Genomic DNA, 24248 nt, shown 5'->3' with positions numbered 1-24248 from the left:
ACTCAACATTTAAATAAATTAGATGGAGAACAAAGTGAACACTTTCAAAGGAAAGTGAAATATGCAAATTTCATTAGGTTAAATTCTGGTTTTGTGCATTCCAAATATGGAAAACGCTTAATAAAATTAATTTGCAGCAGCATATAAAACATACTATTGGCTTGCAGAAGATTACTACTGAATGAAAACTCTACGGGAACTCGTTTTCATTTCCAATTGGTGAACAGTTGTGAACTTATTTCAGCTAGGCAATATTTTGGCCCAGGCAAAAACAAAATCACATATACAGGACACAGCTGCTGATTAAAAATGTATGCAACTCAAGCCCTAAATATGTTAATTTAATCTGGTCAATTCAACAGCACTTCAAACTTAATGAAAAAGTGCCAAATGAATCTAAGTCTAGTAATAGTACTTGATTGTGTCCTGTGTTGTTTATAGATAATGGTTTTCATTCACACAAACACACACCAGCAGCAACAAAGCAGCAGTCCAAATCATCCAAATATTATAACCATACCCAGGGTGATGGGTGTTTGGTGGTCATTGAGCATTTTTTATGTTAATCAAACCTGTTCAATAAAGTACAGCTCAAACTGCTTTACTAATTGCTGAATCACAAGTTGCCTCAAAGTGCTTTTAATAAGAAATGTTTCAAATCATTTCTCAACTAATGTCATGAACTCCAAGAAAAAATGGCTTTAAACAGTTAATACAAGTTATATAATCAAAACTGGTTTAATTGCTTAAGTTACCTCAAATTTCTTTCTTTCAAAATGAATTTTTGTTAACATTATTACTCAAAAAAATGAAAATTTTTCACTCATATCTCATTATGTTGAATTTATATCCTAAACTATTTACAGGCTTTACCACACAGTAATAAAAAAAACAAACCATACACAAAAATAAGGCACTTACTTTGCATTTTCAAGTTTGTCCTCCGGTGTAAGATTGCCAGTTTTAACTAATTCATAATTGATACAGCCCGGCTGGATGACATCAATCAAGTCCACCACTGCCAAACTTGTGCTAATGTCTCTGTCCTGTGTTTCAGTCCACCAAAAGAAAACAATTCTCATAATGAAAAAAATTGTCCTTGTAATTCAAAAAAAGATATGCACATATACAGACAAGCAAACACATATATACCTGCCCATGTAAGGCTACCAAATTTAGAATATGAACTTCAAACTAAAAAAGAGTAGTGATTTTTATCTCCACAAAATTAACACTTAAAACTTCTCTTATACCTCCAGTTTCTACCATACATAACTACAGTGCCTTATTCCAATGCTACCAGGAGTTGTAGTTGAATTGAGATGTTATCTTCGTAACATGCAGTTGTACAACTCTGTTCTTACATACACATGTAAGAGAGAGTGGAAATGACTCACTTTCCATGTTTGTTAGTTACTTTCTTGTGTGTGTTTTGTAAACATTGAACTGTAAGGAAAAAGTTACAGATGGAAACAACTAGAAAGGCATTTTGAATGTGAGGTTTTATTTTAAAGCACTTCCAGATGGCCCTGTGGGAAAAAATGCAGATCACTTAACATATTTTAAATGGAGATGCAGTAATTTAAGGAGTCTGGTGTACAGTACTTATTTAAATGTTATCTTAATAGGCCACCTTAATGCTCAACTCATTGATAGGGGACAATTTTATGGTAGAACCACCTAAAGGCATTCCCTAGCTTAAGACAATTCATAACAAACATTTCACTGTCTCTTGGGGATTGACAAAAGTCAGTAATGAAAAAAAAAGCTTATCTCTTAAATGTCATTTTATGAGAGGTTCCAGGGACAAACTTACTATTAATATGAAAAAAATATGTTACACTCGCTGGTGACCTCTATTTAAATCTTATCTTCTCAAGGGAAGGAAGGTGATGTTGTCTTTTAGCTTTCCCCCACATATAAGACAGCCAGCCTGTATACAAAAGCTACATAGCTCTTCTGACTCAAGCAGGTACATTTTAGTTTGAATAAAAATCCACTTCTTGTAACAGAGATCTTGCCAGTTTGATCTATGGTGAAGCTATGACTGTTGTGGAAGAGGTGACATCTGATGTTCAACTAGGATATGGTAAAATGCAAGACTGAGCACTTTCTCATTTATGCTATGTTAAAAACAGGACTCTGTGTGTGATCCTGAATACACAGTGGTCACTGTCCAGCAGTATTACTCCATGTGTTTGCTAGTTCTGTGTGACAATGCTGGCAAGATAAATACACTAATAAAAAAGTTAAACAATATAACCTCAGAACAACTCTACATTTGTATGTGGGAATGTATATATACTTAGATTGATATTTTAAAATGATGATATTCTGTTAAACCTCAATAATTTTATCTACTAAAACAAATTAGCACAACTGTTGTTTTATTTTCATTATCTTCATATGTAAAAGAACAAGGACCAGGGCAAACAGCATGTGAGATTAACAAACAATGACAACATTCTGCAGCATAGAGCACTAGCTGATAAATGAAGCTGTACATTCCTCACAGGCACTTAAAGAAGAGTATTCCACAGAATTAAAAACATTGGACAATCTCCAAATTATCACATCATTATCAAAGAGATAATAGAGATAAGCGTAAACAACCTGCCTAAAAATGCAATTAATTAACTCAAATGGCAGGAAAAAACTGATCATCTAACTTTTCTAAAGAGAAAACTATGGAAATATGGCATATGCAACCTCCAGCAGATGTGACACACAGCAAGAGACGTTTTATGTTGATTTATTTGTGCTTTTCAGAAAACTGATTTTTTTGGAAAAAATATTCAGCCTTGGGCTAAAATGGCTAAAATGGGAAAAACTTAGCCCTCAAAGACTTAAAATAAAATGCAATGAAATACTTTATAATGTCTAATATTTAAAAAAATTTACACAAAAAAAAAAGAACACCAGAGGAAGAGATTAAACACACCACCCTCTCCTCTGTTATGCCGTTAACATGGAAGATTTTTTTCTCATTTGACACCTGATCAATGTGATATTTTCTTTAAATTGCTGTCTGAAGATGCTATATAAAAAAATAAAAATGACCTAAGACAGAGGTAGGAGGACCACCCTCTGCAGGTGCTTCTCAACACGCCAACATTTCTTGACCCAATCTTTAAAGGCAGTTTGTAGCTGGCCACATAGTTAGTGTTAAATGTCAGTTCTGAGTGCGTCTCGTTTCATTGTCCCGTTTGCTGTTTGTATGTGTAGCAGTAAATGCCGTCCCCGTAAAGGAGGACGGATGATGGAAGGAGGAAGGAAGGAGAAAGAAGACCATTTTGTTACAACCACGTTTCAACTTGCTTGCTGTTTTTTCACATCGCGCCTTTTCACCAGTTTGCTTTTCATTTTGCCGGACTGTCTTTCAACCTCCATCTGTTGAGACCCCGGGGTCGATTCACCATCCACCATACGCCAAGGAATCACGGTGAGGTTGCTCCAATCGCCGGGAAAATCAAACACAGCATTTACCACTAATTCAGTCATCCGTATTCAGGACATTTTTTATAATCGGACTCAAGTTCACAACCATTCAGTTTGCCACAGTTATTTTGTTATTCGTGTTGTGTGTTATATGTTACGGGGCAAGGGAGGGTTTTTGTTGTATTTATATTTGGTGGTGTCTTCTTGTTGCTGGGGTGGAGGGATATTTATATCTGTTTTTTGCATGTCTTGTTTCATTTAATACATTTAATCCGTTTAACTTTACATCCTGCTTTTGTGTATTTACATTTGCACCGTCGATTGTGGGTAAAAGTTTAATTGGTTAGAAGTACGGCTTGATAGTTAGATTATTTCTCAGAAAATTATCCAGGCCACAGGTCTTGGAGGTGTAGCTGCCGGCTGGGTAAAGGGGTCGACCGTTACAAGTTTTGCTGTCTTAAAAGAGGAAGTCAAGTAAATGCTAAATAAGTATTCATTTGCTGGGAAGTGGAAGCTCAAGTTCAGCAAACACTCTCTTCAAGCACCAAACAACCATCAAAGAAAAGCAAAAATAATCTGAAAGGACAGTTAACAAACATAGGAGGAAAAAGTAGAGCCAAAGTCAGCAGTCTCACCACACACTGCATCATCAGAAATTGGGCATCTCATCAAATAAGTTCACAGTTTATGAAAAGATGCCTGAAACTAGTGTAGAGGAAGATCCACTGGCAAAAAGGAGAAAAAGGAGAAAAGTTTATCTCATCTTGCTCAATTTGCAAGAAAGTATTTGTGCATTGCTGCTTCTACCTGTGCTAGAATGTATGTCTGGGCTCATTTGCAGCCCAAAAAGGGCACACCTCACAGATGAGCATGTTGACATGCTAGTCTCCCTTGCAAAACATTTGAAAGCATCAAAAAGGTCATTTGCACGGTTTACATCTGTAATGCATAGCATTAAAATGTGCTATTGGATTGTTGTTTTAGTATTTCACAAGAATTGCACTACTGTTAATTTAGTTATTTATTGTTTAAAATTATTTACTGTTCAATAGACCACTGTACATTACTGTTCATTTTATTTAAATATCTATTTAGTGTGGATTTGTATAGGTTTTCTACTTCAGCAAGTGTTACAAGAGGTTGTAAAGGTTTTACTTTGCAATAAAAATATTTGAGTTACATTATACTGCGTTAAGTATTGAAAATGGTATTGAAATCCAATACTTTTGTTGGTATGGTATCGAAGTTTGAAATTTTGGTATTGTGACAATATTAATCCCTAGTCTCAACTTGATTTTAGAACTCTACATGGCATATGTTGTTTTCTTTGTAAAATGAAAATACAGTGGAAAAAATTGTATAGCAGCTCAAACTGCACAGTGAAATTCAGTAAACTACTATGCAGCTATAAGGAATAAATAAAACTAAAAATAAAACTTTATTATTCCTACAGCCCTTCTCATCTATGTTTATTAGTAGCAGACATGTTCACATACATTTATTCCTGCTTTGAGCATACCTTATTGTCACTTAAGATTGTACTTCAGTATTTAATCTGTAACTATTAGCTACTTAATATATTTTGCATGTTCAATCAATATATACAACTGATCTCTACTAATGTGAAAATTTACGGACATACCTTAAAGTTTAGAATTTTTGTTTTCTTGCCAGCTGCAGACAGCGTTTTATTGACCCAGTTGACAATGATTTCATCATTAACTTTCTCTCCTTCACCAAGGTCCTCCAGTACATTTAAAGTATATCTATTAAAAAAAAAAAAAAGTCAAACAATATTTAATCACATAAACCTAAAATGTGCAAATACAAAATAAAAGATAGGTTTAAGCATTCTTATATTTATCTTTTCAAATATCTACTGTATATTCATTATCTTAGGTCTTCTTTATCTAAGAAATTACTTTCTACAAGGATGGTGTAGACGTTAATGTTTTTAAACCACTCTAAAGATTACTTTGGCATAAAATATTTTGATTATATTTTGCAAAAATTACCCTTAATATCTGATCAATATGAAACTGTTCAAAAACTAATTCATTTTAATTTACAAATGATACAATCTTTAAAAAGGCATATTTTTCACGGAAAACACTGACATCCCAAGCCACAGAAAAAAGTAAAATAGGACTCTTCAACCACTATGCTCTAATAAAACCAATAATTGTTTTGATCAGTTTTGGTAGTAGTTACAACAGTACGTATGTTTTTTGAATTCCTATGGGATAATTCAGTCTTGTGCAAAACCTATGCCATGGACACACTAGACTAGCTATAAAGTTGTTGATCCATTAAATGTTGCTTTAAAAGATGACCTTACTATTAATAGGTTTTACTTTGACATTAACATTATTGACAAACACAGTGTCACTCAGTTAATCAAAACAATACTTAACAAATGTGATGTTTTAGGTCAGACATTTCCACACAATACCTTAGTTATGGACTTAGGGTCTGAGGCAATACATTTTTGAATGCCTATCAGACAGCCTTGGTGTCACAATCACTCCTAACCCATTAACAGCCACGTTTGGTAGACTTCTGGATGGGCTTAGAAGGACAACCCGATTGTAATTGCTTATACAGGGTGAGGCAAAAAGGACGGACGTCTTTGAAATGGCTAGAACTCACCACTAGTTGGAGTCACAGATGTGCGGTAGGTGGCATTAGGTTCGCAAAGTCTTAGCATTTATTTATTTTCTTTTTAGTTGAAGCCACGGAGCCGTGGACGATAGAACACCGTGTTTTTGCGTACAACTGTTTTGCCAAGAACAGCCAATCTATTACCGCAGTTCAGCGTGAGTTTCGTTGCCATTTTAATATCCACAGGAATAAAGCCATTTTTCTCATAACACTATCCTACGTTGGGTTAAAGCACTTCATACACGAGGTACACTAATGAACAAAAGACCGCTGGGGGCTACATGAATGACACGTACCCCTGAAAATGTGGAAAGCATACGACTAGCCCTGCTGTGCAGTCCAAGTCGATCTACTCGGAAGCATTCTTCTGAACTTGGCCTCAGTATTCATTCGGTAAGGCGTATTTTGCATTTAGACCTGCATTTCCATCCCTACAAATTGTCAAATGCTATTTCAATATGAACTCAAATCTTTCAATAAATTTCTTTGTAAGAAAAAATTAACAATTTTGCGATTTTGTAAAAAACGTCCGTCCTTTCTGCCTCACCCTGTACAACACTGCTAGCACGTAGGCTTATCTTGCTCAACTGGAAGAATCCCAGTGCACCTATTATACATCAATGGGTAACTGATGTTCTGTACTATCTGAAATTGAAAAAAATAAATTCTCACTCAGAAGATCTGTCTAAAACGTTTTAAAAATATTGCAAGATTAATCAAAACTCAGAATATGCATTTATATCTGGGAAAAGGACATTGGTTTATTTTCCTGTGCCCTTGCTTTGCATATTTAAGAAAACTGAATTACGGTTATATACTCAGAGATTAATATGCAGCAGATTTTATATTTCATAAATGTCTGAATTATTAAGGTGCATATTAGGTATAATAAAACTTGTATAAAGCTGTTTCTAGCAAACCCTGTGACCTCTAGAGCTTTTATGGTATATATGTAAAAAACATTTGAGACAATTCAATGTCCCATAAAAGTTAACTATAAGTCAGTGGTATGAACACGTAGCTGCTTGTAATACCTGGAATTAAAAAAATCTAATTACAGATGATAAAAAGAGATGAAGCTGGGGAGCACTAAAAACAGTATGGGTTGACATTGTTGAAAATACAAGGCTGAGATGTTGATGCATAAAACAAAGAAATAATTACCGTCTCATTAGCTGCCACACTAAGGCCAAGGTCAATGTTGGATTACCATCATTCAGGTCTTGTCCACCAATACCCACAAGGGAAAATTTTGCTGGATGTTTACCCAAGTCAACTGCATAGTTACAATTTTCCAGCTAAACACAAAATTAAAAATACATACTACTTATGGCAGTAATAATAGAAGTATTTACTGTATGTAAAATAAAGATTAAGAGACTTCATTACAAAGGATGCAATTCATTTGTCATATCTGGGAATTCATAATTTATGTACTAAAATTTGTAATGTGATAACAATTAATTCCCTAAGTGAATGTTTGCCCAGATTTCATATTAAAAAGCATAGCCTAGTTCCAACTGAAAGGTTTCAGAATGTGTAGAAAACAGATACCTATTTCTGTGTAAAACAGCAGTTATCTTTTCTGAATTGAAATTTCCAGCCATATACAGTATACAGTATGTTCTAACCTAAAACTGGAAATGTTTATATTTAAAACTAGTGATAAAGACAGAAAATATATAAACTAATTGCACTACATACCTTTTTCATGTTTGCTCCAAGTTTTGGATATGGGGGTTTGTTAACCTTGTTCCAATCAACTGGAACTTTAATTTTTTCATAAAGCTGTAAGATAACCAAGGCATCTTGAAGGTCTCTAAAACAAATGAAAAATTAATTAACAAAATAAGCTGCATTGAACTTGGATCTCAGGCATCCAGATCCACCCATAAAATGTCAAAAAAAATGCTGTGGTGTCCAAGAAATTCCAAGCATTTGTATATTAAAATAAAATATTATTATAAAGTACGTTTACAACAATAACTGGTAATTTATTTAAAATAAATGACACTCTAATAAAAAACACTCACATACCCATACAAGTGATTGACGTGCGGATTTACACCTAAAGAATTCATCCAGTTACGGAAGGTTCTTTCTTCACGTGTCTCACCTGAACAAAAATAAGGAAAGGTAAAGATTGTTACCCATTTTTTGAATGCAGAAAAGCACCGAAAAGAGCAGGCTTTTTTAAAAAAAAAAAAAAAAAAACTAATTATTACTTACCATGCCATACTTAATATATAGTATATTGGAAGTTCTTAATACTTTAACAACATAAAGCACTGCCCTCTTTTAATTTTAGCAGACCCTTCAATCAAAATTAATGACTCTCATAAAATAAAGTACAGTGTATAGACAAATACATGACAAGTGATCCTTTGTGCATTATCATGTATGTCTGCCAATAAACCAAGCTCTGCGTGTAATAAAATAAATACTGTATTACATTACAATGATTCATCTTTATAAAAATTAAAGGCAAAAGGAAACTTTTACCAATCAGGTTCTCAGTGTATTACATTTTAAAAAAAGCACTGATGGTTATCTACCAACCATCTTGTAAATGTTTAATAAAACAAAACATTTCTCAAGCAGAACATTGTGTTACTTTACCTTGACACTTCTGAAAGTGATTTTTTAAAATTCAGATAGTTACATTATGTGAACTAAACAACAATCTTAAAACCAAACATGTCCTTGTCAAAGTCAATATATTTACAATAACAACAAGCAATTATTTTAGTAAACCAATCTTGATGAAAGGGGCAAAAGGTTTTAAACTGTTGATTAAATTATCACCCATGGCTTCAACATTTGAAATGCAATTAAATCTGTTAATGAAACTTTTCATTACTTGATAACTTTTGATTTGCTCTGGCCTTTGTAATTAAATGCTCCTTTAAAGTCAAAAATGCTGACAGCCATCACAGAATAACTTCTCGATTCACTGACATTCTGAGAAGCTCAAAAAGAAGTTTTGAGACTAATAATAAAAATCAAGAGAGAAATAGGAACATCTATTTTGTAAGATGCCCTAATCCTTTCAAAAGTTATTAATTTTTTATGTATTTAACCTTGATTTATTTATATAATAATTAATTATGTGATAAAATATTGATTATTCTCACAACTTCACATCATGTGCCCCATCATGAAAACATGCATTAACAAAACAAGTTCTGTGATTAAACTCCACTATTACTGGGTCGACATTGTGCAATTCTTCAGCCAGCTTTGTTCACACATGCCCTGTAAATTCAACAGATAAGACTTAACTTTTTGCAGAAGCTTCAACTTGGCCAGGGCAGAAACAAATTCACAAAGCAGAAATCAATTTCATTTTTAAAATACTAAAGTTTCGGTCAAATTAGTAGCCTGTACAAATACTTGTAGGCTGATGTGCTATACTACTGAATAGATTCTTCTGTAGATGTTAGATCTGTGTAGTTCAGAACTTTAACCAAAAGTCTAAACACTGCAGATTTATAGAAATATCACATGATCAGCGAAGTTGCAAAGTAATATTACCTTCAAGAAGTTTCCAGTCAATATCTTGATTTTCTGGTTTTGTTAATGCTGGGTATTTGTTAAATAGATTGGCAACAAATGCCAAATTAAGTTTGGGGTTTCCACTGATCACATCAGTTGGAGTAACAAACTGCCTACAGCCCAGTCGATCTGCTTGTTGCAGCATGAACTCTGCTCTCTTCAAATCATCTTTCTCCTGGTAAAATTAAATATATTAAATATAGACATATTACAATTAAGATTTTAGCTTTGCCTTCTAAAAAAAAATATATACTGTATATTCATCATGTATCAATTAATACTGTATTATGCATTGTGATAGGAAAAAACAACATTTTGAAACTTTCATGAAGAAACTAGCTAAGACATTACTTATCTATCATTGCTCTATCCAAAGATGAAACTCTGGCCCATAATGGAATTATTGTGTTAATTAAAATAGCCACATACTGAAAAATAACTATTTAGCAGGAAATATAACCATTCTGAAAAAGTTGGTGGGTAGGGTTTTTGGGCCTTTTCCATTTAAATAGATGTTATAATTGCTGTTTGTTCATTTACAGTATAGTTTATTGAATCTGTTTAAAGTATATTCATATCACTTGCAGTTTTGATGACTACCATTTTATAATTCCAGCTGCTTAGTTTAGTATTTAGAGTCTTTTGAATTTTGAACTTACATTAAAGCCAGACATGTTAATATCAATGCGTGTTTCATTTTCTTTTGTTCCTTTAGGTGAAATCTGATTTAGTAGGTGGAAATAAGCCCTTGAATCCTGAAAAAAAATAAAGGTACAATACTGTTAAAGTTATTTATATACTAAAGCATGTACCATTACCAGTGCTGGTAATCTATCCAACAACCATTATTGCTTATACTGGTACCACAAATGTTAAAAGAGCACAATGTATATTGTAGCTAATGAAATAAGTAATGTTTAAAACAAAATGCTGAATGTTAGATATTGGAATAGCAGCCACGTGCATAAAGAAACAATGTCTGTATTTAAATGCTATAAATCCTTGATACAAAAGTAGAATTCACAAACCAATCAAAGTACAAAAATTAAATTTACACATTCACATAATGGTTAGATAAAATAAAAGCCCTAGGACCATTTTACATATTCAAAAAAGCAATATGAAAATCTTAATGGGTTCATGATTGAATATTAATACAATTGAAAAAGGTATCAACTGAGCAAGATGACTTTGCTAAATATTCAAACAGGGCAGTAGCTGACTGTTCCAGACATAATATACATGTATTGTTTGTCGTTTCATAGCTATCCATATACCTCATGTGTAGTGGTTATTCAAGTACTAGGCTGACCCACCTTTTAAGGTGACCGACTTTTAAGTTAACCACTTCTTAAGGCAATTCAATATGTAGATCAATTTGATATCTTATACAAACTCATTAATTTGGTTATATTGCATTTGAGTGGTATTACTTTAATACTCATAGTTTGTTATTTTTGTGATTTAAACTTTTTTTCTATATTGAGGTCGCCCTTTTGAACCCCCCTGATATTTACTACGAGGTGAGTCATTTGTACTCCATCAATATTAATTATTTCCAGAGACATAATTTTGTCTATTTTTCCAGCGCATCACGCACAAAAGCAAGGGAAAGATGGGAGCACCAGAACTCTGCTCACATCATGTCGCTTGCAGCAAGCTGCAAGTAGTAAGTCTGTGATAAGCGGAATACCACTACGCTTTCCACTCACGGGACAGAAGGACAATCCCGACCGCTTTTATATAGTAAGAAAGAAGAAGATATCGCACAGTCTGGAGTAGAAAATCATCTTTTACCTGGAAAAACAAAACTACAAATCCCGTCGTGCGTTGCAAAATGGATGGGGCGTGTGTGAAACTCCGCGCCTGCGTAGCACTCACGGGACGGAAGGACAATCCCGACCGCTTTTATATAGAAGGATTGGCTACTCCTAAACCTTGACATTACATATTGTTTTTTGCTGTGGTTCCCTCAGTACAGTTAGGTGGGGCCTCAACAATGATTCAAGCCCAAAAGCCACTTACTCCCATGGATCCCACCAAGTTCTGATGATCATATCTATTAGAATCTGCATTCTGATTTTTCATAACATTTGGGCCTGCAGGTGGCAAAATTCTGTACATAAAAAATCGACTGAAATGGCATTTTAGATCATCATGGGTCGTTTTAAATACAACACTGAAAGTGGCAATTGTGAACACAATCATGGAACAGGAAATACTGTCTGTTGTAAAGAGCAAGGGCAAAAACTCCACGTACAGGGTCACCACAAACTGGCCTATGACCTGTTTCTGGGCAAAGAAAAAGAAAGGTCAAAAATCTCCAACATTCAGAGCACACATGCAAGTCCTCTTTCATACACTGCAAGGCAACAACTATTAGCCTCATGTTTACCAAGGGCAACAGCTTGGGGAACAAAGATAGTTGAACACCATTTTGCTCAACTTCAAATTTAATATACTATGTGCTGCACAAATTTTATGGTGGAAATGGAAATTGTGTAATGGAGAAAGAAGTACTCCCCTTGCTTACATTTTTGAGTATCATAAAATTGTTTATATTCAGTATGTTTTTGTTTCTGCTTATTTATAATGGGACATAACTACAAGTTTCTGCTAACATTAAAAAATTATTTACAAACCAAGAAGTCTACAGATCAGTCTCATTATCACAGAAAACTAAACTTCACAGAGAATGTTTTCACACCTCATTTTTTACTTCAGTGGGATGATTGGGATGGTGAAACAGATCATTTCTTAAAAATTAGTGTATTTCAATTTATGTCCAACATGAATGCCCACAGGTCGAATGCAACCTGTGGCCCTTAGTTTGGCCACCCCGGCCATACATTTAAAAGTCTGAAATTACAAAGAACCTGCACTGCTTAAAATTAATGTGGCTAATGCCTTGGTAGGCTGAGTCCCACAAACTGCAGAGACAAAACTTGTTTCATTAGTTACATGATTCAAGATTGATAGTGAATCCCTTGTTATTTATCATTTCTTCAATTATGCTTTCTCAAGAATCAATCACTGCTCCAGCCGGCAATAAAGATTGTTTGTTCACAGTATCTTAAGTGCTGTTTGTTACAGTATTTTTTATATATACAGAACTGTAACTTTGTTAGCTCTGTACAATACCTTGTGATTATATATGCTGTGAAAAGTGTTATGGAGGCAAACGACTGATCGAATGAAGAAAATAACAAAACTATATGCACCTTTATATCAGAGCTGAAGTTGTTAATCTTGTGCGAGCCTGCATTTTCTAAATGAAAGTTTGCCCATCTCAGGAGCAGCTCCTCAGGGGAAAGTTTCATCAAATCTTCAAGGCTCTCACCATCACGAAGCAAGGCAACCAAAGCTAATGAGGGAGAAAAACAGACACGGATTTAGCAAGGTTATAACATGTGCGCACAAACACACACACACACAACATTGTATTTTGTTATTTAGCCATACTTTATCAAATTTGCAATCCATGAAAGCTAAACTGTAGGTATATTAGTCACATAGGATGGTATTAGAGTCTATGGATGGCCTTGCAGTAAAAGCATTTTACCAACATTTTATTGCAATAAATAAACAATCAGAAGATATAGCTTTTAAATATGGATGTACATGCATATCAATAGTATGATTTTTATGGAAATACATTTTTAAACTGCACTATTAAAAAACTAATTAAAGTCTAATTACCTAAATATGTTTTTATAAAAATCCTTACACTGAATTAAACAGGAACTTTTTAAACATCTAAAATGCACATGTATTAACTAATGTGTGCTACAGTACAGTGTTTTAGGAGATCTCACTTTTCTGCATACCTTATAACTACTATATATTTTTTATAATATGGAAAATGCATTTTTCAAAGCCATAACAGTTTCTTTAGCCCAAATATCTTTTTGCCCTACAGCTAAATATTTTTAATCTCTAGGCCAATATAATGCCTTTAACTTATCAAGTGTAAAGCATGTTATTTTAGCATGTTATTTTGTTTCCCAGTATAACTTATCTAAAATATTTGCTGAAATTTAGCATATTGTAAAATTTCTTACAAACAATAGTTAAAACATAATCAAATTATTTTCTGTCATTTTTATTGAATTTGCACATTATGAAGTTTAACTAAACAGTTTCAGCATCAGATAACAAACACATGAATCAGTAGCAAGGACTATCTACTGACCTGAATCAGATGATTTTAATTTAATGTGCTATAAGGTGATTTATATGCTGCTCATATACCATTATTTACAAATGACTAGCACTGGAACGAAAATGGTGGCCCTTTTGGAACTACATTTGAGACCCCAAGTTAGCTGCTTTGCATGGTTCAGCTCTTATTACTGTTTGGCTGTTAATAGAAACGGTTAAGGGTTCTGAATCAATTAAAGGAAAAGGAGCATGTTCAATTAGTAGCAGTAACTGGGAATTAAGAAAGTGGCTGGAACAAAAACCTGCAAGCACTGTGACCCCCTAGGTTCCGAGTTTGATACCCCAATTTAGACATCTATTCATTCCAAGTAGTAAGCAATCCACACTTTTCTCTGCATGAATGTTACAGGTGGTGGACATGACCAAACATGGTTTCACAAAACAAATCTCTCTTCTTGATCTTAATAAAAAGTCAAGGAAAAGGAATTGGATTTAAAACTACAAATCTGGAAACCTTCAACAAAAATACATAAAATTACATAAACCTCTGAAACTGTTTGAAACATACATTACTAGCCACGCTTACATTACACACTTGCCACTCTTTCTCTTTAACTGACCGAGCAACAGTTATCACTTACAGCTTTTATACTATTAAAACTTGTTCTCCAGGATTTAGTTGCATTTATCTTCAACGGCCACATAATCTTACTGTACATTTGAAGCGTTTCGTTTTCTCAATAGGATATCAGGCAACAGTCTAATCGTTAATATCAATGACCAATACCACATACAACGATAAGGATTTTTTCACCTGTGCAACAGCTATAAAATAACATTCTGGCTTGCATCCCATTCAAATTCAGCTTGCAGATGTAACTATTTTTCTACAACATGCAGAAGAATATTGTAATATTTTAATCACAACACTGAAAGGTCTGAATATAAATAAATGTGTACCTTAACATTCACTAGCATTGCTATACCCCTGGTTAGACTGCTTCCTCATTCACATTCACAATTGCAGGTTATGTGCAATGGATGAGTGAATAGCAGGTTTTCAATTCTCTCCCTTTTTCCAGTGGAAATGTGTTTTTCCATAATAATGATTTACTTGATATTGCTTATAAATGACAATCTTTATAGCTGATCCAAGAACAGAATGCAGTTGGGTGAAAAGTACTTTCAATACAAATGCTGATAAAGGACAATTATCTGCATGCAATGATACCGGTTCCTACCATACAAAAACATTTACAGAGACCTTTTAAAAGATATTTTTCTTTTTGTTATTTTACAAATAAATGGGAACATACCTTCGTTTTTGCTAAGTTCAATATCAGCAAAAAGACCAATCTTAATAATCTGCCACAGCAAACCTAAAACCAAATGAGGCTTCCCTTCTCTCAAGTCGAAGGCACCAATGTTGACAACGTGGCAGCCAATAGCAGATGCAGAATTTAATGCCAAGTTGAGATTTTCCTAAATAAAAATGAAAAACATTCACCTAATCAATTTATTTTGATTAGAGCAATTCTCTTAGAAAGGGTCACTAAGTAGTGATATTTAATAAGCAAAGCTAACCAACATCCTTAACATTTTTCTTAATAATATTGAGCACTTAATAGCAGTTGATAACTATTAATCACTTTTTGGTGTCACCAATAAATACACTTCAAACACTGATCAAGATTACCATTTTCAAAAAAGACAGTCAACAATTAAACATCAAAAAAACACAAAGCCTATTGTTTTAATCCTATTAAGCATTTTGTTAGATAATGCACTACTTTTTCAGACAGATTAGAATCATTTTCTCTCTTAATATTTGACCCACCATCAAGCACATGAAGCTGATGTCATATTACATGACTTCTAGATGGAGGGGGTGTCCAACATGACAACTGCAGTCGCTGACCTCTTTGCTGGAGAATAATTTACTCCATGAGAAATTACTTGGCACGCGAAATTGCGAGACAGTGTGACAAGTTTCCATGACAGCTTTACCACTTCCAAAGAATTACAGTTGTGAGAAGGGTTAACAGGTATGGCAAGTTCAGCTGCAATCTTGCCCTTTTTCATTTTTCCATTCCGTCATGGGATGTAAAGTGTGGAAGTAACCCCGAGGAAGATAGGAATAGTTCAATCAATCAGTCTTTATTCAGTCACAGATCAGTACATGGACTCATGCTTTGCAAAGCAGAAGAGCAACATTTCCTGGTTTCAATCAGCTTTTAATATTCATTTTCATCATCCCCCTTTCTTATGAAACATCATCTAAGCATTTCATCAAATCGGCCAACCGTTTCTTTATTGTGTATGTGTCAAGAGGGGCCCCAAAGAAGGAAAGGTCATCTTTCCTGTGTCTAACAGACGTGTTCCTAAAAAAGGTTGAGTATGATATACAGAGAGAAAAAAAGCAAATGTCCAAATTACAAAAATTTTTGCTAAAAGTGGGAAAGGGAAAAAGAGAAAATATTTCAGAATTCTGTATTGGGATAAAAGCTTGTTCAGAAAAAGGATAGCTTAATACAAGGAATCAAAGCCAGTCAACAACAACAAGACAACATAAATCTATGCAAATTTACATATTGCATTTTGGACAGATTTTTATGCTTCATATCTTTATTCATTAAAATGCTGGATTTTAACAGCCCATATGATACTTGACTACAGAGTGCTCTGAAACCAGCGAACTGACTCAAAATTGACTCATTTACAGTAAACATAATCAGTTAATCAAATTCCAGTCATTGCACCCAGTTACTGGTAAACTGTTCAATCAGGTACAGTTTTGCACAGTACCATGAAAAGGTATTTGTCCACTTCCAGATTTCCTCCATCATTGCAAATTTCACAGTAAATATTTTCAGTACTTCAACCAAAATATAATATTATGCAGGCTGACTACTCTATGCATTTTTGGTTTCTATGTTACAAAAGGACAAAATATGAGGTTAAATCAAAAACTAAAGAAAATTTGAAGATTACATGATAGCCACAATGAACAGAAGCTGACGCAATACAAGTTTGCAATAGTTGATGGGTAGTTCAAATATGTACACCACAGCACTCTGCGATTAGTCTAGTTGAAATCAAGGTCAAATGAACATGGACGCTCCACTGAGGGAATGCACCATTGTTGAACAAACTGCCATAGTGAGATTTCTTTGGGGAGACAGAGTGAAACCCTCCCTTGTTTTAAACTTGAATCTTTCTAGTTTAAGCAAGCTGAGATTTTTTCTAAACAGTATCCAGCAAAACTTATAACAGAGGAATGTGTAGAGAAGCAATTTCACTGTCCTATGTACATATCACAATAAACGTTACTGAACATTAGTTGGGTGAAAGGCAGTATGCAAAAAAAACAAAAAAAAAACACTACAGACAAGGCTTATCTGTCATTTCTTTGAATATTACTGCTGGGCAAAATTTCAATTAAACTTTTATTTTCACTTACATATTACTGCCAACGATAAAATAAACTTATCACAGAATAATTTCAAAGTTGTCCAAATTAAGCTGGGAAGGAAATGAAAGCATGAAGGACGTTCATGTGGTTTTGGCTCATGTTCTCTAAAATTATGAACCCCTTAACATGTCATTCAATATGCTTATATCTTACAGTCATATGCATTCATAAAATGTTCAAGTTAACTATGAACACCACAGCTCTAGTATCTCTGGTTTGAACCTTTATACTGTACATCTGGACATTTAACAAAAGTAACCAAACACGGGGCCGGCTCTACGCTGGGGCAAGAGGGGGCAATGCCCCCTTAAACAAACATCCTGCACCCTTAAATCAAACTTTTAGAAGTTGAGAAAGAAAATAATAGATTATTACCCACAAACTGAATATGGACAAGATTTACTACAGTAGATGAAAAATCCACTGGAAAAGGCACAAATGAGATGATAGGTTTCACCTCTTGTTCGCTCTTTCCCTCCGTGCTCTGTTTGAGCGCTTGAGCGCAGGCTCACACAGCAGATCCCCCACTCACCCGCCCCCCACCTAAACATCCACTGTTAGTATGCAAATGACCTGGTGTCAGGTTTCTCAGTAGGCAGAGCAGAATAAAATGAGCTGCGCAACAGCGGGAGGCTTTCAGGAAGCAGCAAATCTCGGTCGTCAAAATCATAGCGACTCGTGAGATAATTAACAACAACTAAAAATACATCTATATTTGTACAGTCAATGGGGGACTAGTCCATTGTTCTTCTCACAGTTTCAGTCTGGTAGAGAAGTGTTTCTTTCTCGATCCCACAAGCACCATTGTGAGCCTATCTGATGCACAGAGCCGACTGGAGGACCTGTATCTGTCTGTCAGACCCCGACACAAAGCCCCGCCCCAGCTTTCAACTCTGCACTCAACAGTTTTCTCGTTTCATATACTGATGTAATCACAGCGATTTTCAGTAAAGCTTATTCACTTTCCACCCCAGCTTCCAGCAGCTCACAAAGGGAAAGTTAATGCTGTGAGATGCATCCTTTTTTCCAAGCATTTAAAAAGTGTGGCGCTGCTCCTGCCTGTACCAATAGCAGTAGCAATGATGCTGCTGCAGGTACATCAGAGACAGCAGCTGGCATGTCCGCTCCTGTGGCATCAACAGGCACTGCTTCTCCTGTACCTATGCCATCAGTTGCTGCCCCAAAGCAACCCGCTCAGCTACCCAGTGACTTAAATGGCAATGCACCATCCCAGCTAATACTGGGTAGTTACCTCAAACGTGTATTTGGTGGTACAACATTAAGATCATTCAATCCTGCCTGGTACCGCACACAACCATGGCTGGAGTACTCTGTTGTGTGGGACGCATGCTTCTGTTTCCCCTGTCGGAAATATGGCAGCACTGTTAATGAGAGGGATGTAGTTTTACCTTAACTGGTTTAAACAACTGGAAAGCAGCACTTGATCGAGACAAGGGGCTACAGAGGCATGTGTCCAGCCACAAACATGTGCATGCTTCAACAATCTGGACTGAGCACAAAAGCAGAGAGGCCACAGGGGGGGCTGTGGATTCAATGTTGGTTGGTAAAACACAACTTGAAAAAACCATTACTATGTCAAGAGTACTGGTAGTGCTCTAAGGTTTCTCTGTGTAAATGAGTTGGGGCTCCGTGGGACTGCAGAAACCTTGAGACATGATGCAGCGGGTAATGATGATGATGATGACATTGCTTCAGGTATTTTTCTAAAACTGATGGAAATATACCTTAGAGAAGGATGAGAAGCTAGCAAGCATTGCTAAGGCTGTCCCAAAAAATGCAAAATACACATCTAAGGATATCCAAAATGAAATTATCCAAACACTGGCTGACATGGTGCTTGGAGAGGTCAGGAAAAAAACATGAAAGTGCTGATTCTGTAGGGTTTTGCCTCAAAAGTGATGGGACCAGGGATAGGTGCAATGTGGAAAATGTGTCTGAAATTCCATGCCAGAGGAGCATCTTATTGGGTTGCTTGACTTGCAACAACTTGATGCAGAGTACATCACCTCTGAGATGCTATTACACCTTTCTGATGCTGGCTACAGTGCTGACAGTATACTTAGCCAGTGTTATGATAGGGCTTCTGTGATGAGTGGGGTTAGAGGTGGGATACAAGCTCTGTTCCAAAAGAGCTTGACAGATATGTCCCATACATCCACTGCTACAACCACCAACTGCACTTAGTGGTTGTGCATGCCATGCAGAGTGAGCCGTGTGCAAAAGATTTTTAGCCTATCTAGTTCACTCTACAACTTTTTTCACCACCACTATGTGCTCAATAAACATGATGCACCTTGTCTAAAAAGGCTGCTTGAGATCAGATGGACAAGTCACTATGAGGTGAGGTGACAAGGTGCACTGTGGACAATCAAGAACAAATCCTTAGTATCCTATCTGAGATGACAGAGGATGATGATGCTGCAGTTGACCTGTGCACGAGGCATCAGGCTTGCTATGCCAAATTAAGAGGCATCACTTCTTTGAGATTGGAAAGTTCCCAGTGCGGTGCTTGGTGTCTTGAAACCACGAAATGCTATTCTACAGTCTCAGTCAGTTGATCTTTGCACTGCTTCTGAGGCTGTTAGTGCAGCACTGGACTCTTTAAAAAAACATCTGTGAGGATGACTGTTGGGGAGTGTCATCTCCTGCTGAGGATGAGTCACATCCAACAAAGAGAAGGAGAACAATGAGCAAACACCTGGGTCAAAGTGTTGTGCTCTCAACTTTGGGCCATACAGACTCTGGTGACCCTACCATTTCCCCTCAGATCCCTGCTCAACATCCTTGACAGGGCCATTTCAGAAATGGAAACTAGATTTTCACACAAGAATATTGACCTGATGAGAGCCATATCTAGTCTTGCACCCAAATCTAGCATTTCTAGATCCCACCCTGTTGCCCTCTGGCTGTGATGGCTGGCACTGTAGCAGATGTTGTAAGTCTGAAAAATGAAGTTCTTGTGGCAAAACAGATTCTACTCATAAATGTTCAAAGGAAACAGACCTGTCCACTGTGTGTACACTCCTGCAGGAGTACAAGGAAGCCTTTCCTGTTTTGCATAAATTGTGTGTAACAGCCCTGGTAATTGGTGTGTCTTTAGCATCGTGTGAGAGTTCCTTCTCCACTTTGTCACGGGTCCTAACCCCCTATCGTCGCACCTTGTTACATAAAATAAAGAGGAATTTGGTGATCTTGGCCCATGAGAAGTCCATAACAAATAACTTAGATATGGATGAATTTGTAAGAGTTTTTACAAAGGGAAGCAGGAGACTGTTGTTGTAGAGTGGATTGAGGAGAAAGGAGAGTGGAGCTGTTTAGTTGCAAATGGAGAGTTCAGTTGCTTGCAAAACAAACAAGCGTAAAACAAGACAAATAAAGTTCAAATGTTCTGCTCTAAATCTGTTTTGTTCTACAAATTAGTTTGAGAATTGTAGGAAAAGACATGGTGAATTGTTTTTTTTTTTTTTTTAAATTACTATGCCAACTCTTTTTAGTTTTGTAAATATTGGCTATATTGAGTGGTCTTATTTTATTTTACTTTATTTTACAAATTTATTTGAGAATTAGGCCATCCAATTAAGATAAATTTTATGTTGGTGGTTGTAAAGATCTGGATGGATATTTTATTTTATTCTTGATTTTATTAGATTTTTTTTATTCTGTTTTTCAGTTTTATTTTTCAAGACTTGGCGAGTTGATTTTTTTTTATAACTTGGTCTACCCTTTTTAGTTTTGTTAATATTGGAAATAGTGAGACATTATTTTTGTTAGGTTTGAATATATTTGATATAGGCCATTCAATTAAGGTAAATGTCATGTTTTTAGTTGTTATAATCTGATGAGGAATATTTTATTTTATTTTTTGTTGTTTTATTTTTCAGTTTTCCTCCTGCAGGATTGCCACCTTATCGTGGTCAGGGGGTTTGCGTGCCTCAGTGACCCTAAGAGCTACACCAGCAGAAGCTTAGCCTTCAGTTGGGACACCCAAGTTGGACAGGTCTTAGGGTAGAGGCCTGACAAAGTGCAATCCAATTACATGACAAAAACAGTTATCCAGAGCACCACCACCCTTTTCCCGCCTCCGTCGCCACCATGTGCCCCCTTCACATTTCTGTCTGCCCCCTTAAATATACCTCTCTAGAACCAGACCAGACCAGACATGTAGATAGTAAATGTAATGAAATGTTATTACCTGTACGGTAAATGGTGTCAGTTTCTTCTTGTTTATTGCTCTCTCATCAATGGTATCAGGTACAGAAAGATTAATCATTTTACTATAAAAGACAGAGATTTAAGCAAAATTTCAAATAAATCAGAAAGATCTGCTATAAAACAGGCTTTAAAAATAATTTCAGCTGGTTTAATAATTGTATTTAAATTTAAAAATACAACTGTACTTTAAAACTGCTTGTGACTCAGGTTTGTCAAAGTTTCCCTGAGCCACTATAGTAAACTTGAGCCCATATTTGCTTGCAATCAAGAGGAAGACTGTCCTTCATTCAGGATATGAAATTTAGAGGAAGCAATGCAGTTACTGGTTAACTTGCCTATCGTATCCAGTCCACAACAGCTTTGCAAGTGGTACATTGCACAAACTGTGGGTTATTTTTTGTTATTCAGAAGTCATCTAATAAATTGCCTTTAAACATAGTGCTGTCTACAACCTGCTAATCTGGGTTCACTGGTTTTTAATTTAAAAGGCTTCAGGCTTTTGTCATAAAAATAAAATTCTCATTGTAAGAAAACATCATTGTCCTGAAGAAACAAAATGCATCAGTGCCATTCTTTAAGTTTAAAATTTTTACAGAAAGCACTATAAGCTCTGAAACAAGGATGTATTAATGTTTTATACTGAGACTATGCAGGTATTCATTTCTACCAACAAATACTGCTTTGCTTTACATTTCTAAAACCTGCCTTTTATTTTAATAATAAAACAATTATTAACATAGACGAGTCAATCACAGGCCCAACTTGCTTATTCTAAACTAATATCAATAAATTATTGCAATGTTTTAAAAAGGTTTTAGACCTATTATCTAAAAGAGAATTTGTTTTTTTCAAATTTGAGGTAATACAAAATGTCTCTTATTCACAGAGTTATGGAAGGTGGGATGCATCCATCACTTTGAATTAGTGCGTAAGTGAAGTATGCATGGGTCTTTCTATGCGAGTGTGTGTGTCTTTTAAGCTTAAGGTGCATGAGAGTAGGCCAACCAACAATGAATCTAGTTTACCTTACTCACCCCATGATAAAATTACTCTTTCATTCTGCTGATAAGAAAGCATATTCTAATTTGTGAATAAATAGGTACAAAACTAAAATTACCAGATCACAAACATGAGCAGAGAACAATAATCACATATGTAAAAACACCTGAATCACATCTCTTTTCGTATAATTGTGTACAATGATGATATGGACAGGCTTAAACTTTTTTCTGCAAAAGCAGGTTTAATCAGGTAAACAGTGTTAAGCAGCTAAAGGGCAACCTTTTTGCAAATGTGTTCTTTGGATTAACTTTTGCACTTTTTTTAAAGCGATTTTGAAATCTTTAAAATGTCCAGTCTACATGTCACATTATGATATATATTTTAAAAATGTACTTTAAATTTTATTGACAGCTTTAAATTATTCTATTTTTCTTTCTTACCATAGTACAATGCCATCACCAACAGCCTTAAACAATGAATCTGTATTTGGATTCATTGGAATGACGTGTTTACAGTCTGGGTCATTTTCCAAGGCTTTATTTACCCAGTTGACAAATGCATATCTCTCTTCCTCTGTGTATGAAAGTATAAAAAGGACAAGTTAATACATTTACTTTTTGCACAGATTTTTAAAGATCAAAAAATAGAATGCTGCATCTTATATTAAAGTGGTACTGTATACCTTCTTAATATAAATTGCTTGTGAGCAATCAGGCTGCATTTTTGCTTTCTTGAGCTAATTCAATTACAGAGAAAACACACTTTCAAACAGATACTGAAAGATACTTTAAAAGATGCAGGATTAGATGCAGCTGCACATACAGCTTTGAACAAGTTTCATATCTCATGGTAATGAAACCTTTAGAGCTGGTTAATTGCCAATACAAACAGTTCACTCCATGTGTGGTTTTTCTCTCTTACAGATGGTCTATGGCCCCACTCTGCAGCTCAACACTGCTGAATAAGACACCTTTGATTCCCCCCAGGAACTCGCAACTAAATTCAAATGAGTGAAAACGTTTCTTACATTTGCTGTGTGTCTTTAAATGACTCCTAAATTGTTCCTGTAAGTTCAAGAATAAACTATGTTTAAAATAACTTTTCTGAGTGTTATGTATGTTACCTAGAACCCAATATGTACACAAAAACTCCTACATACTGTAAGTGTCAAGGAACGAGGACAAGCATCCTGGCCAGGATGGATGAGGATTCCTTGCCCGGCCAGGATAGACAGCGGGAGTGGAGATATCCCATTCAGAATGCCTTGCGATCTTCATCTTGGAGTGAAGAAAAATGGATGGCCTAAGCAAGAGTGATTCTGGGAGCAGTTCATTTTACTGCACAACATGTGACAGTGTCCCTTCTAGGCTAATCCCAGTCAGCACAACCCCAGAATGCATTAGAATTTGAATACGGAAGTGGTTACCTGACGGGGTCCTTGGGGGGCCACCAGAAGGTGCTGCCAGGGTGGACCCGGAAGTAATCCCAACAACCACTGATGTGACACCAGAAGTATTCCCAGACCAGATTTAAAAGAAGCCCTGCTGCCTCACCTTGGGAAGTCAGATTCAGGAGGTAGAATAGAAAGATCATGTAATTTATGTATAGCTGTTATTTTGACTGCATTCATTATTGAAAGGTATTGGAGAAGATAAAAAATTTTAAGACTTGAGTCGTGTTGGGTGATAGTGTGTCTGGGGCTCAGTTGTGCCAACTACTGATTGTA

At 35.5% G+C, this 24248-nt stretch overlaps 1 protein-coding gene across 2 annotated transcripts in view; it reads right to left on the bottom strand.

Annotated features, from left to right (window-relative positions):
* The window catches only part of LOC120537507 (plastin-3), a 77063-nt gene that overhangs the window by 3932 nt on the left and 48883 nt on the right, over positions 1-24248 (bottom strand). For both annotated transcript variants that reach the window (XM_039766499.1, XM_039766500.1), the window contains exons 5-15: positions 22963-23095; positions 21501-21582; positions 15132-15297; positions 12876-13018; positions 10314-10409; positions 9634-9829; positions 8137-8215; positions 7804-7918; positions 7264-7397; positions 5081-5204; positions 922-1046 (exon numbers count right to left, since the gene is read on the bottom strand). In XM_039766499.1, the coding sequence (XP_039622433.1) occupies positions 922-1046; positions 5081-5204; positions 7264-7397; positions 7804-7918; positions 8137-8215; positions 9634-9829; positions 10314-10409; positions 12876-13018; positions 15132-15297; positions 21501-21582; positions 22963-23095 (1393 nt within the window). The remainder of the gene's footprint in view (positions 1-921; positions 1047-5080; positions 5205-7263; positions 7398-7803; positions 7919-8136; positions 8216-9633; positions 9830-10313; positions 10410-12875; positions 13019-15131; positions 15298-21500; positions 21583-22962; positions 23096-24248) is intronic.

The sequence above is a fragment of the Polypterus senegalus genome, chromosome 10 (assembly GCF_016835505.1).
Source record: "Polypterus senegalus isolate Bchr_013 chromosome 10, ASM1683550v1, whole genome shotgun sequence".
In the NCBI taxonomy this organism is placed as follows: domain Eukaryota; kingdom Metazoa; phylum Chordata; class Cladistia; order Polypteriformes; family Polypteridae; genus Polypterus; species Polypterus senegalus.
Note: the sequence above shows the minus strand (reverse complement) of the source record. Positions and strands in the feature narration are given on the sequence as shown.